Source organism: Pteropus alecto, unplaced genomic scaffold, assembly GCF_000325575.1.
Source record: "Pteropus alecto unplaced genomic scaffold, ASM32557v1 scaffold86, whole genome shotgun sequence".
In the NCBI taxonomy this organism is placed as follows: Eukaryota; Metazoa; Chordata; class Mammalia; order Chiroptera; family Pteropodidae; genus Pteropus; species Pteropus alecto.
The window spans coordinates 29,168,387-29,183,613 of record NW_006442109.1 but is presented as its reverse complement, the minus strand read 5'-3'; the positions used below and the strand labels follow the sequence as shown (position 1 = coordinate 29,183,613).

General features: G+C 40.0%; 1 protein-coding gene across 1 annotated transcript in view; it reads left to right on the top strand.

The window, feature by feature from the left end:
- The window catches only part of THBS1 (thrombospondin 1), a 16,150-nt gene extending 5,932 nt beyond the window's left edge, over positions 1 to 10,218 (top strand). Inside the window, exons 8-22 of the mRNA XM_006920506.2 lie at positions 5 to 178; positions 485 to 661; positions 993 to 1,166; positions 1,396 to 1,523; positions 1,634 to 1,786; positions 2,230 to 2,448; positions 2,883 to 2,990; positions 3,594 to 3,753; positions 3,882 to 4,000; positions 5,529 to 5,763; positions 5,954 to 6,181; positions 6,334 to 6,605; positions 6,979 to 7,076; positions 7,182 to 7,321; positions 8,162 to 10,218. Of these exons, the coding sequence (XP_006920568.1) occupies positions 5 to 178; positions 485 to 661; positions 993 to 1,166; positions 1,396 to 1,523; positions 1,634 to 1,786; positions 2,230 to 2,448; positions 2,883 to 2,990; positions 3,594 to 3,753; positions 3,882 to 4,000; positions 5,529 to 5,763; positions 5,954 to 6,181; positions 6,334 to 6,605; positions 6,979 to 7,076; positions 7,182 to 7,321; positions 8,162 to 8,169 (2,393 nt within the window). The 3' untranslated portion in view covers positions 8,170 to 10,218. The remainder of the gene's footprint in view (positions 1 to 4; positions 179 to 484; positions 662 to 992; positions 1,167 to 1,395; positions 1,524 to 1,633; positions 1,787 to 2,229; positions 2,449 to 2,882; positions 2,991 to 3,593; positions 3,754 to 3,881; positions 4,001 to 5,528; positions 5,764 to 5,953; positions 6,182 to 6,333; positions 6,606 to 6,978; positions 7,077 to 7,181; positions 7,322 to 8,161) is intronic.
- The last annotated feature ends 5,009 nt before the right edge of the window (positions 10,219 to 15,227 follow it).

Here is a 15,227-nt window from a genome sequence, read left to right as displayed (position 1 = left end):
GCAGCCAGCGACTCTGCGGACGATGGCTGGTCCCCATGGTCTGAGTGGACCTCCTGCTCTGCAACATGTGGCAATGGGATCCAGCAGCGTGGCCGCTCCTGCGACAGCCTCAACAACCGATGCGAGGGCTCCTCTGTCCAGACGAGGACCTGCCATATTCAGGAGTGTGATAAGAGATGTAAGCATCAGGGCCACTTAAGAATGTGAAGAACTGACCTGTTCTTTAATCACCTAGAGTGATAGAGTGACTCCATAGCACAGAGGTTAAGAGGACAGGTCCTGGACTCTCTGGATCTACACCCTAATTCTGTCATCTACCTATATACCCTCGAGCACAATTTACCCTCTCTGAGGCTCATATCTGCACATTGGGGATGACAGTTCTTGATAAAGTTATTTTGAGGAATTTATTTAGATAACATTTAAATCGGCACAGAGCTTGGCTCATGGTAAGCACTCTATAACCATCAGCTTTGTACTTTAGTTAAACAGGATGGCGGCTGGAGCCACTGGTCCCCATGGTCATCTTGTTCTGTGACATGTGGTGATGGTGTGATTACAAGGATCCGGCTCTGCAACTCTCCCAGCCCCCAGATGAATGGGAAACCATGTGAAGGTGAAGCTCGGGAGACCAAAGTCTGCAAGAAAGATGCCTGCCCTGGTAAGTATGAGCACACTGCCTGGCTAAGGGCTGAGCCCCCAGCAGCTCTGCTCAACAGCTGGTTACTTGGCATCTGAGCCATCTGTTCAGTGGGTCATGGAGGGGGAAAGGTTATTTCCTAGAGAAACAAATAGAAGCAAAGCACTGCATGCTCAGTAGCTTCTTTTAATGAAAAACAAAGAAAACCCTTTCAAACTCACCCTCTTCCCAAACATTCTTCCCATGTGCCAGGGTAGCAGAGGTTTCTTGAACAAACTTAGGAAAATCTTCTTTGACAGGTGAGATGTTTGAAAATTGACTTTAACTTTGCATGTGGTTCACTTTTATATAGTTAATGGAGGCTGGGGTCCTTGGTCACCATGGGACATCTGTTCCGTCACCTGTGGAGGAGGAGTACAGAAACGTAGCCGACTCTGCAATAACCCCACTCCCCAGTTTGGGGGCAAGGACTGTGTCGGTGAAGTGATGGAAAACCAGATCTGCAATGAGCAGGATTGTCCAATTGGTGAGCCATGCAGCCCAGGACAAAACCACCTGTGGGTTTTTTATTAAATAAATGCCATAGTCAGCATTCGAGGGAGTTCCAGCTTTGAATGGTCCTGAGTGGTTTGATTACTCTAAAACGCCAGATGGACAACACAATCTCAACAAGTTATCAGTTACACTGTATTGTTTAAGTGACCAGCATGGCAGTTAGCATCTTAGACCAAACCTTTGCCTGTCTCTTGTCTCAGATGGATGCCTGTCCAATCCCTGCTTTGCTGGGACCAAGTGTACTAGCTACCCAGACGGCAGCTGGAAATGTGGTGCATGTCCTCCTGGCTATGGTGGAAATGGCGTCCAGTGCAAAGATATTGATGAGGTGAGGAACTGATGGCTCCGAGTTAGATCTAAGAAAGCGGCTAACCTGTCCTAGTCATTTCCGATGGCAGTGTTTTCTAAACATTAAGCAAACTGTTATTTCTCCCATAGTGCAAATTAGTGCCCGATGCCTGCTTCAACCACAACGGAGAGCACAGGTGTGAGAACACAGACCCTGGCTACAACTGCCTGCCCTGCCCACCACGCTTCACTGGCCCGCAGCCCTTCGGCCAGGGTGTGGAGCATGCCACTGCCAACAAACAGGTACAGTAGGCCAGACCAGTAGACTGTAGTAAATGAGGGGTGTCCTTGACTGAAACAACTAGGAAAGGGAAGAATGTCATTTCATCCCCTTCACAAAAAACAAAGAAGGGATGGGGAGATAGAGGTGAATGCACAATCCAGCTTTTAGAATGACTAGAAAATCCAATGTAAATCTGTCACATTTGCAAATGCTGCTCTGGAATAAGTTGTGAGCCAATGGACTTATGAATGCCTCAGTTCTGAGCAGTTTCAGGAAAAACACATATGAAACAATGTTAACCTATAACCTGGACACCAGGGGGAGAAGGGGAAGGACAGAGGTAAACCACACTCTTCCCCATGGAGGCTCTGTCCAGAGATGACAGGGACCTGGGTTCTTCTTGCTTCTGTGGTATTTGGAGACTTGAAGGCTCTGCGTTAACATGAGGATGTCATACCCTCAGGTGTGCAAACCCCGCAACCCGTGCACAGATGGGACACACGACTGCAACAAGAATGCCAAGTGCAACTACCTGGGCCATTACAGCGACCCCATGTTCCGCTGCGAGTGCAAGCCTGGCTATGCTGGCAACGGCATTATCTGCGGGGAGGACACAGACCTGGACGGCTGGCCCAACGAGGACCTGGTGTGCGTGGCCAATGCAACTTACCACTGCAAAAAGGTAAAACCTGGTCCCCTCATGTGCCTCCAGAGAGAGGGCACGTCACCCTTATCAAAAGAACAGGCTAAAGTATTTTAAATGCTTAACGTTTGAAAGTGAAACTGAAAGATTGTCACCCAAATGCAGAACAGCACTAATTCTTAATATCAAATCACTTGGTGTCAAGAATATGAGTGGGGCAAACCCATTTGGCAGTTGTGTTCCAAAATCTGTTTTGGAAAATGTTCATTACTCTACCACATACTAGCAGAGTGACTTGTGTTGCCAGCATGTATGAAGCCTACGGCATTTATGCAAATTCTGTATATATATCCCCCAAAGAACATATTTTTCTTTCCATAAAAATTTTACAAAGCAGGATTTAGTTCTTTCTTGTATGAACTGAGCAAAGGGCATGCAAAGTGCAGCTGTAATGTGCATTTTTCTCTCTCCAGGATAACTGCCCCAACCTACCCAACTCAGGGCAGGAAGACTATGACAAGGACGGAATTGGTGATGCCTGTGATGACGATGATGACAATGATAAAATTCCAGATGATAGGGTAAAAACAAATGTTTTCCATTTCTCTTTCATCTTATCTATTCAATGACAGCCTGAAACACGTTAGGATTAGATGAACTTAGAGTTATAGGGAAAAATATACCAAACTGATATGATAAGAGAAGAATTATTGTATTTCTGTGGTTTGAGAACACAGATGTTGCCAAGAGAATTTTTAAATGAGGGTTTTGTTTTTCATCACAACCTTCTCTCCATTGAGTGAGAAATTACAATAAACAAATGACAGTTTGTTCCCCAGATTTATTTCAGATGTCTTATCTAAATTATAGTAAAATTTACTTTAGGCATACTGAGAACTGAGATGATGAGCTTATATATATCTCTCACTGACTTAATAACCAAAAGGAATCCATGTTTCATTCGTTAGGTCCTGGCTTTTAACTTTTGCAGTGATCATTTTACACTTGAGTACTCATTTAGTATAGCCCCTAAATAGAAATCTCCAGTTGCAGATTTTTGCAGATACATACATGCATGCATGCATGCATACATACATACATACATACATATATAATGCATGTGATTTGAGTCTTGAGCTCTTTTCACAGACAGGGTGGTATAATGCTCCATTTCTTCTTTGTAGGACAACTGTCCATTCCATTACAACCCAGCCCAGTATGATTATGACAGAGATGACGTGGGAGATCGCTGTGACAACTGCCCCTACAACCACAACCCAGATCAGGCTGACACAGACAACAATGGGGAAGGAGATGCCTGCGCTGCAGACATTGATGGGGATGGTAAGACATTCCCTGACCCCAGCAGGCCCGTGGTGATGGTGACTGCACTCAGCCCTGGCTGTGTGTGGTTTAGTTGAAACATCTGAGGCTAGAGATTCCAGTTCTTACTTGCCCTCTTTTCTCGGCAGGTATCCTCAATGAACGAGACAACTGCCAGTATGTCTATAATGTGGACCAGAAGGACACTGATATGGATGGGGTTGGAGATCAGTGTGACAACTGCCCCCTGGAACATAATCCAGACCAGGTATGTGGACTCCTTTCAAAGTCCTTCAGTGAAGGATTGGAATACCTATTTTCTAGACTTCTAAAAAATAGAGTACAAACACTTTCATTACCATGGCTCTCAATGTCTCATAGCCAATGACAATATTTTCATGCAAACAGTTTGCCTGATGTAATCTCCTTATAGAGTCCCATAGATCTTTTTAGCGTGACAGTCTTATAACTTCAATCATGTCTTCTAAAAGGTGTTCGTGACTTGTTCAGCGTGATATATCATTAAGATAAATTATACAAAGCAGAAATCTATGACAACTCTAGTAATAATCACTTTATCTGACAACTTTAGTAATATTAATCATATTTAAGACTAAAAGATGAAAGAAAATATCCTTAAGCAAAATAACCATTTTCATGCCTAATGCTGTAATCTGCCTGTAAGAAAATCATCAAACTGAAAATACTTCCCAAAAGCTGGAGAAATTCCTGTTCTGTCAATTCTTCAAAAGTGTTTGGCATTGCAAATAGGTATCGTTCTCTGCCTATAGTAGGGAGTGCTACAGATAGACATTAGCCAGAACAGGCTCTACAGGGACAAAAGTTAAGGCATTTTTTCCCTAAAATGCATTGTTCTGGAAATTTAGAAAATTCGAAAAATGGGAACATCTTTATAACATTCAAGATACAAGAAATCTAGCTTTTTCCTCCTAATGTTTGCTCTTATGAGGTCCTATAAAGCAAAGAGCAACAGGATAAAGAGTTCTGGGGCCATAACAGGAAAGTTTGAATGGTCTGAGATAATTTTGCTGATCAAATGGCATGGAGGGTAATCTATTTTGAGTTTGGGTCTTATAATTAAACTTCGATATCATTTAACCTCCCCGGATGAGTTTTTGGTTCCTCAAACTGTGATAAAATTCATAACAAAATTCAGGCGTGCAAAAATCTTACTAGCAAAGAACAAATGCTGGCAAGAACTTCAGTTTGTATATAAATAATCCTTAAGCATTCCATGCACACTAGATAATGTAAAAGGACTCTGAGAAATAGTTCTGAAAAAACTCAGAATTTTTACTTTACTTGAGCCAACAGATGACTATCCTTATGGACTAGATGTATAAAACTAAGTACCTAAAAATAAACTAATTGATCCTTACCATATACATTACCCAGTATGTGCAAAAAGCTTGCCATGTTTCCATGAGTTAATGGCCTAGAGTAGAAGCTGACATGTCAACAAGTTTACAACTGAAACCCTTCAATAGAAAATAACAATGTACCCAAAGAATTTCATTTAACATTAAGATACAAGTAGTTAACATTGCATTTCATCCTTAGTGATTAAATAATGCTATTAATTTAGAAAACTTTGTATTTTTTATAAAAACATTTAAATGTCCCTTTTCAGTTTTTTTGGTATAAAAACAAGGATCAAGGAAAATCTTAATTTGTACATATTACTGTCTTTTGGCAGTAGCATATAGACATGAAACCCCACTGGCCATAAGTTATTATTAATGACTTATACTTTACCCTCTGCTTCTGTCTGTTAGCTTGATTCTGATTCAGACCGCATTGGAGATACCTGTGACAACAATCAGGATATTGATGAAGATGGCCACCAGAACAACCTGGACAACTGTCCCTATGTGCCTAATGCCAACCAGGCCGACCATGACAAAGATGGCAAGGGAGATGCCTGCGACCATGATGATGATAATGATGGCATCCCCGATGACAGAGACAACTGCAGACTTGTTCCCAATCCCGACCAGAAGGACTCTGATGGTAAGTCAGTAGAGCCACGTTTTAAGGGAGTAATGGAAACCATGGCTCTCTGGATTGAGGAAATTGAGACAAAGATGAATGCATTTGAGAAGATAAAGAGACTAAAGGCCAACTTTGACAAGATAGTGAATTTCTGACACCAGTAATAGTGTTTCAGAATTTCACTGATCTCTTGCCTTTTTGACCTTAGGTGATGGTCGAGGTGATGCTTGCAAAGATGATTTTGACCATGACAACGTGCCAGACATTGATGACATCTGTCCTGAAAATGTTGATATCAGTGAGACTGATTTCCGCCGATTCCAGATGATTCCTCTAGATCCCAAAGGGACATCCCAAAATGACCCTAACTGGGTGGTACGCCATCAGGGTAAAGAACTTGTCCAGACTGTCAACTGTGATCCTGGACTTGCTATAGGTGAGTAGTGAGTTCTTCAAACAAAAGAGAAAGAAAAGAAACACATATAGAACCTGGCAGTTGTGTGTGTCTTTGTGGGTACTAAATGATGTCTGAGATGTAATGAAAAACCTTCTGAAAGTTTTTAACCTGGGTCTGGCCTTGTCTTCCAGGTTATGATGAGTTTAATGCTGTGGACTTCAGTGGCACCTTCTTCATCAACACTGAAAGGGATGATGACTATGCCGGATTTGTATTCGGCTACCAGTCCAGCAGCCGCTTCTACGTTGTGATGTGGAAGCAGATCACTCAGTCCTACTGGGACGTCAACCCCACAAGGGCTCAGGGATACTCAGGCCTTTCTGTGAAAGTTGTGAACTCTACCACAGGGCCTGGTGAGCACCTGCGGAATGCCCTGTGGCACACAGGAAATACCCCTGGCCAGGTAAGAACACCTGCAGAGGGAGAGAGATGACAGGTGCTTAACTAGCACAAGGGATGCTGTGCTTTGACCAAGACTCAAAGAGGTCTTATATGTCACGTTCCCAGCGTCTGAGAGGGGAGCTCACCATAACTAGTCACCCTTCAAACCCAAAGGCCGTTACGGCCTCTTCAAACAATAAAGCTCCTTCCATTCTTTCTACTTTATGTGTGTATTCAAGGGCACACATCAAATGAAAGAGGCCTTGGGAAAAATCCTACATTGCATTCCCCTAATTTAGATCAACTCGGTACCTTTAAGCACTGTTTCTTATGGAATGAAATATAAATCTCATGAGGGAGCTGTGTTCCAATCTTTCCTTTTCTTTTTCCTTCAGGTCCGTACCCTGTGGCATGACCCTCGTCACATAGGCTGGAAAGATTTCACTGCCTACAGATGGCGTCTCAGCCACAGGCCAAAGACTGGTTTCATTAGGTAAGATTGCACTGATTAAATTTCACTTATAGTCACACACCAGAGGGCAAGAAGGAGAAGACCAAAACCTAGGGGTGTCACTAATGAGATTTTTTTTACCTGCAGAGTGGTGATGTATGAAGGGAAGAAAATCATGGCTGACTCAGGACCCATCTATGACAAAACCTATGCCGGTGGTAGGCTAGGGTTGTTTGTCTTCTCTCAAGAAATGGTATTCTTCTCCGACCTGAAATATGAATGCAGAGGTAGGAGCAACATTATGGTGAATGTACACTTGACATCTCTAGTTTTGAATAATATTAAGAATGCCCCTTATGGGACAGTCTGATTTAAAGACTATTTTACAGACAAGGTTATCTATATTTTGCTGTCAAAGACACAATGATAATGAAATAAGGGCTATAACTGTGGCTTATGAAATCCCAAGTCCTTGTTAATATTAATTTGCTTAGCAATCTCTGTGTTCTTCATACACAGTGCAAAGGTAAATTGCAGTCAAGCTCCTTACAGTTTAGACCACATTAATAATACTTTAAAACTTCACATGCTTCCATGTCTTACACATTCCTTTAAGTTGTATTTATGACATTATAGCACAGGTTGTCTTTCACACCTTTCCCTGTTATACAAGAAAGGGAAGAGTATTGCCTTTATATTGGCATATTAAATTAATTTTCACTACTTACCTTAGCTTTTCTTCCTCCATGCTTATTCACTTAGGGGTTACTTAAGCTCACATGGAGTCTAGCATTGGGCCTACCAAAAAATAAGTGTTTAATAAATGTTTACTGAGGCAAGGCTTAATGCCAACAAGTTCAATTGGAGTGAAAAAAGATGATTGATTTTACTCAAGATATTTAAACATTGCAGGCCTTAGAAAGCATAACTTAAGTTCCACAAGGTCAGTCAGGCTGCATTGGTGTCCTACAACAATGTTCAAACAATTTAACGTTTAATTTTATAAGCTGACAATCTTAAATTATGCTTTTCTCATTATAAAAAGCTACACCTAGGTCATTTGACTGATATTATGATAATGCTTTTATGAATTTGTTTGTTGATATACTTCTGTGTTTATTTAACAGATTCCTAATCATCAAACTGTTGATCAAAAGACTGATCATAACCAATGCTGGTATTGCACCTTCTGGAACTACGGGCTTAAGAAAACCCCCAGAGTCACTTCTCCCCGCCTGCCTTTTTTTTCTGCTTGCATCAGTGTGGACTCTTAAAACATGTGACTTGCCTCAAGAAAATGCAATTTCCCAAATCAGACTCAGCCTTCAGCCTCTGAATGAGAAGAGAATCTTCCAAGAATACAAACAATTACTTTGGTTTGCTTTTGAAAAAGCAAAACCATCCACGTGCTTCAGTTGGAAGGTGCCAGCTCCATTCAGCTTTTGTCAGAGCAGGGTGCTGTTGTGAGGCCACCTCTGAGCAGTGGACTCAAAAGCGCTTTCAGACATGAGAGAAGGGAGGACTCACTAGAATTGGCAAACAAAACCACCCGACCTACTCCCTCAGGAATAGGGGGAGCAGGGGCCAAAGCCTTGAGGGCGCATACCCAAGAGACAATTGTATGAGAAAATATGTAGAAACTGTTACATGTTCGGTACTAAACCATTTTCAGGGGATTGAAAAACTATTGCTGGATTTTATGATGCTGACTGGTGTTAGCTGATTAACCCACGTAAATAGGCACTTAACATAGAAGCAGGGGAGGGAGGGAAGGACTGGCTTCTGCACTTCCTCCTGGATCTCCACCCCTCACACGTCACCTATAGAGATCTGAATAGCGAGTCAGAATTAAAGCAGAGTGTAAGGCGGTACTGGCTGCCACACTGCCTGGTTACAATGAAATTGTTGGTTTTATTGCAGATGTAGCAGGAAAATAAAACCTACCATCTCAATGAGCACCAGGCTGCCTCCCAAGGGAGGGGCAGCCATGCTTGTACTTTTATGGTTAGAAAGGCACAAAATTATCAACTAAAACATTCATTTTCTCTTTTGTCCTGAATATCATGGAGTTTTCCAATTCTGTTTTAGATTGTAGTTTTGTTTTGTTTTTACAAACGCTTTACAATGTAAAATATTTATTTTTTACTTACTCTGGAGGATCTGTCTGAAAGACTTCATGGAACAGGAAGAAGTGTAAGGACTACCCATATCATCTTTGTTATGAGTCTTCATGACTGTAAGATTGTAAATACAGATTATTTATTAACTCTGTTCTACCTGGAACCTAGGTTTCACATCTAAAGTGTTTGAGAGCAGGTAGTTAAGATTTATCAGCAAATCTCTCACAAGAATGGCACAAGGAAAATTAGCAGAGTGAGCTGCTCTTCACTTTGTGCTTAGAGTAAATGATTTTGGATTTTTTTCTTTTCAAGTGGAATTAGCTGGATGTCTGTTTGCAAGTGTTTTTAGATTGTAAAGAAAGCCATGAGGACTTTAATACTGTTTTACCCCACCCCTTGTGCCTATTTCCAGGGAGAAGAAAAGCATCTACACTTATTTTTTCATTTTTTCCAAAAGAAAAAGATGACAAAGGTGAAACTTATATACAAATATTACCTCATTTGTTGTGTGACTGAGTAAAGAATTTTGGGCTCAAGCAAAGAGTTTAAGTGTCTAACAAACTTAAAGCTACTGTAGTACCTAATAAAGTCGATGTTGTACATAGTATAAAAATTCTTTGCAGAAAAGTATTCCCAATAAGGAAATAGCATTGAAATGTTAAATACGTCTTCTGAAAGTTGTTTTTTTCTATCATCTTGTATACCATTGCTCTATTTTTATAAATTATTTTCTCATTGCCATTGGAATAGATATCTCAGATTGTGTAGATACGCTATTTAAATAATTTATCAGGAAATACTGCCGGTAGAGTTAGTATTTCTATTTTTATAAAATGTTTGCACACTGAATTGAAGAATTGTTGGTTTTTGTTTTGTTCTTGATTTGTGTTTTGCTTGTTACCCACCCACCCCAGTTTTTACTATTTGCCAATACATTTTTCTAGGAATGTGCTTTTTTTGTACACATTTTTATCCATTTTACATTCTAAAGCAGTGTAAGTTGTATATTACTGTTTCTTATGTACAAGGAACAACAATAAATCATATGGAAATTTATATTTATACTTACTGTATCCATGTTTATTTGTTCTCTGCTGGCTTTATGTTAGGAAATACAAGTAAATTCCATTATTAAACCAATATGGTATACTCAAAAAGAAGTTCCAGTAGGTAATGGTTAACATTCAGTTTCTATATGATTTAGAGAGATTGAGTTGCTTAGGCTTAGAATATACATTTACTGGATTTATGGAGGGAAAAAACAAAAAAATTAGCCTGTCACATTAAAAACACAAGAAAGAGAACTTCCAAAATTTGGGCCCTTAAAGGATACGATTTCATATTTTACTAGTCATTAAATGTCATTTATTAAATCCTTTTCAAAATCTAGTTTCTGGAAATAAAAACAAAGGGAAAAAAAAACAGAAGTGAATCACATTCAATTCTCACACCTATATTTTCTGACACATGAATGATGGCCCTGAGCCAACACAATTGCATGTTATAGAGAAGCTTTAGAAATGTTATGAGGGAGGAATTGTCCTTGAAAAGTTGAGCCAAACACTATAGATATCACCTCTTGGAGAATATATCTTTGGTCAAAAACAGATGACCAAAGACAATGGTAGAATTTGGAAGAAGTCCTAAAAATATATACATAAAAAATCAAATTATTTTATGAAGAAAAGGCTAAAGCATTACCATAAGCAGACCCTGAGTTTCAGGTGGGCTAACCACAAATGTAGACTACTGACCAATTAACTTCCAGTTTTAGTAAGAACAGGTAGAAGAAATTTTATGAGTAGTTTAAAGGTATGGCTTTGAGATCCATTAGATGCTAGAAAGAACTAATGAGTGAGATAGAATCTTCTTCCTTTGATTTTCCTCTCTCATTCTAACAAGACTTATCTAGCCTAGCATAATCATATATAAGTATAAATTGCTAAATCATTTTATGGCACCCAAGTGAAGAATCAAGAACTAGAATGTGTTGATAATAGTTATAGTTTGGAAACAGATTTGGAAAAAAATGATTCTTTGAAATATGATATCATTGAACCTCAGACATGTGAAGTCTTAGGAGGGAATTCTAATTCACTTTTAAGTAGCAGACCAAAAGTAACTTAAAATATCAATGTGACAGAAAATGGAACAGGGGCTTGTTTCCCAAGCATGTTGCATGTTCACTCTGAGACTGGCCTTTAAATCAGCAGATCGTATTGAAATAAAGGACTTGGTAAAAATTTAAATAATGACACCAAGGTGAGAGCTTTTTCCTCCTACCATTGTCACTTCTTGACTAGAAGTGACAATGGTAGGAGGAAAAAGCTCCCACCTCCCATGACATCAAAATTACAACTCAATTATAGAACCACCACCCTTGAAAACCACCTGAAGACTAGCTGAACAGAACTCCTATAACAGGATATACAAAAGAAGCCACATTGAAATTGGTAGGAGGGGTGAAGACATGGAATGGGCTGGTCCCACACCGACGTGCGGTGGGTAAGAGTTGTGGGAGATAGCTCCCCTGTGGAAGTCCCCCTGAGGAGTGAGGGGTCCCAGCCCAATACTGGGCTCCCAAACCCAGGGCACCAGTGCCAGGAAGATGAGTCACTATAACACCTGGCTGTGAAAACCAGCTGAGATTACATTTGAGTGAGACAGACATTCCTCTTGGGGGGCCCACACACAGACTTACTGACTCACTTGCTCTGAACTCTAGCAGTGAGGCAGCAGCTCAAAAAGCACCAGGGACATACAGGGAGGAACTAAATTGACTAGGGTGTAGGCTGGATTAGCAGGGTCAGGGCAGCTCTCTCTGGAGAAAGAAGTGCTGGCAGGTACCATTGCTCCTTCGTTGAGTTCTCCCACAACCCAGCCTTCAGGTGGATGCCAAATCTGAGCTCTCCATTAATCTGGCTAATACTGTTCATCCTATCTTGGTGATTCCCTGAGAAACTGTCCCACCCAACTAGCACACCCAGCCCAACCCACTTGCAGTGACTTTTCTACACAAGCAGCCTGCCTCAGCTCAAGCTGCATACTTTCCTAAAATCTCTCAAAGGCCCACAAACTCCAATAAGCAGTGGCTAGCCTCAGCGTGACCTGTACCTCTTGCTAAGCAGCCCCAAGTCCAGCACAAGCAGCAACCAGTCTCAGTTTACATTATAACTCCCATCAAGTGGCCCAAGACTGGCATAAGTGGCAGCCAGTGTTGACTTGGAATGTAGCTTCAACTAAGCAGCCATAAACCTAGTGAAAGTGGCAGCTGGCCTCAGCTCACATTGTGGTGGCCACCAAAGGGTGCCAAGCCTGGCACTAGTGGCAGCCAGCCTCTCTCAAGTGCCTCAAAGCCCAGCATAAACAGTAACCAACTGCAGATCACTTCATAGCTCTCACCTGGTGGCCACAAGTGGGGAACAAATGACAGCTGAACTTGGTCTGCACCAGAGCCCCTCTCAAGAGGCTATAGAACCAACAAACCTGGTGGCTAGTTTCAGATCACACCAGAGTACCACCCAACCAGCTCCACAAATGACATATCTGAAGTGTGGACTTGGCTGGCACTAGAGTCTCACAAAAGCAACTCCTGCTCTGTTGAGTCAGCCCCCGCACAACAGCTTGTCTGGCATAGTCACAGCCAGTCTTCGTAGCCAGTCAGCCTGAGGGTCAGTTCCACCCACTGATGTGTCAACAGCGATCAAAGCTCAACTACAAGAAGAGGGCACACACACCCCACACAAAGGACACTCCTAGAGCACCTGGCTCAGGTGAACAGGAAGAATGTGTCACTGGGCCTCACAGGACTTCTACTACACAAGGCCACTCTGCCAAGACTGGAAGATATAGATCTTCCTAATACATAGAAACAAACACAGAGAGGCACCCATAAGGAGGAGACCAAGAAACATGATCTAAATGAAAGAACAGGACAAAACTCCAGAGAAAGAACTAACCAAAATGGAGACAAGCAATGTACCAGATACAGAGTTCAAAACACTGATATAAGGATTCTCAAAGATGATAAACTTTTAGCCAGATTCATAAAGGAGAGAGAGCCCAAATAAATAAAATCAGCAATGAAAGAAAAATGACAACCAACACCACATAAATACAAAGGATTATAAGAAAATACTACAAACAATTATATACTAACAAATTGGACAACCTAAAAGAAATGGATAAATTTCTAGAAACATACTATTTTCCTTGGTTGACTGAGAAAGAAACAGAAAATCTGAACTGATAACTACTAACAAAATTGAATCAGTAATCAAACTCCCAACAAACAAAAGCCCTGGACCAGATGGCTTCACAGGTGAACTTTTCCAAACATTAAAAGAAGAATTAATACCTACTTTCTCAAACTATTACAAAAAAAAGTGAAGAAGAGGGAAGGCTCCCATACTAATTTTTACAAGGCCACAGTACTCTGATGCCAAAACCAGACAGAGACTCCAAATAAAGGAAATTACAGGCCAATATCCCTGATAAACATAGACACAAAAATCCTCAACAAAATATCAGCAAACCAAATTCAGCATTAAAAAGATCATACACCATAATCAAGTGAGATTTATCCTCAGAATGCAAGGTTGGTTCAATATTCACAAGTCAATTAACGTGATATACCGCATAAACAAAATGAAAGATAAAAAATTATATCATCAAATCAACAGATGCAGAAAAAGCATTTGACAAAATTCAATATTCATTTATGATAAAAACTCTCAGCAAAATGAGGATAGAGGTAACATAACCTCAATGAAATAAAGGTCATATATAACAAACCCACAGCTAACATTGTACTCAATGGTGAAAAGCTGAGAGCTTATCCTTTAAAATCAGGAACAAGACAAGGATGTCCACTTTTACCACTTTTATTCAACAAAGAACTGGAAGTCCCAGCAACAGCAATCACACAAGAAATAAAAGGCATCCAAATAGGAAAGGAATAAACAAAACTGTCATTTGCAGATGACATGATATCGTATAGAAAAAAAAACCTAAAGAATCAACCAAAAAACTACTAGAACTAATAAATTAAGTAGCAGGATACAAAATTAATATGTAAAAATCGGTTGCATTTTTATATACCAAAAATGAACTGAAAGAGAAATTAAGAAAACAATCCCACAAATAGCATCGAAAAGAATAAAATACCTAGAAATCAATTTAACCATGAAGGTAAAAGTTCTGTACTCAGAAAACTATAAGACACTGAAGAAAGAAACTGAAGAAGATACAAATAAATGTAAGGATATTTCATGCTCATTGATTGGAAGAATTAATATCATAAAAATGTCCAAATTACCCAAATGAATCTACAGATTCAATGCAATCCCTATCAAAATACCAATGGGATTTTTCACAGAACTAGATTAATCTTAAAATTATATGGAACCACAAAAGACCTTGAATAGTCACAGCAATCTTGAGAAAGAAGAACAAACTTGGAGGTATCACACTACTTGATATCATACTATACTACAAGTCTATAGTAATCAAAACAGCATGGTACTAGCATAAAAACAGACACACAGATCAATGGAACAGAATAGAGACTCCAGAAAAACCCCGCCCCTATATGATCATTTAGCCTACAACAAAGGAGGCAAGAATTTACAATGGGGTAAAGACAGTCTCTTCAATAAATAGTGTTGGGAAAACTGGACAGATACATGCAAAAGAATATAACTGGATTACTTTCTTACACCATATATAAGAATAAACTCAAAATGGATTAAAGACTTAAACATTAAGACCCGCAACCATAAAACTCCTAGAATAAAACATAGGCATTTAACATTTTGACCTTGCTCTTAGTAATACTGTTTTGGATATGTCTCCTCATGCAAGGAAAACAGAAGGGAAAAAAATGAAACCATGTTAAACTAAAATTTTTGCACAGTGAAGGAAATCAACAAAGCAAAAATACAACCTACTGAATGGGAGAAGATATTCGCCAATGATACATCCAATAAGGGGTTAATATCCAAAATATATAAGGAACCCATACAATTTAACACCAAAAAGAAAAAGGCAGAGCACCTGAATAGACAGTTCTTCA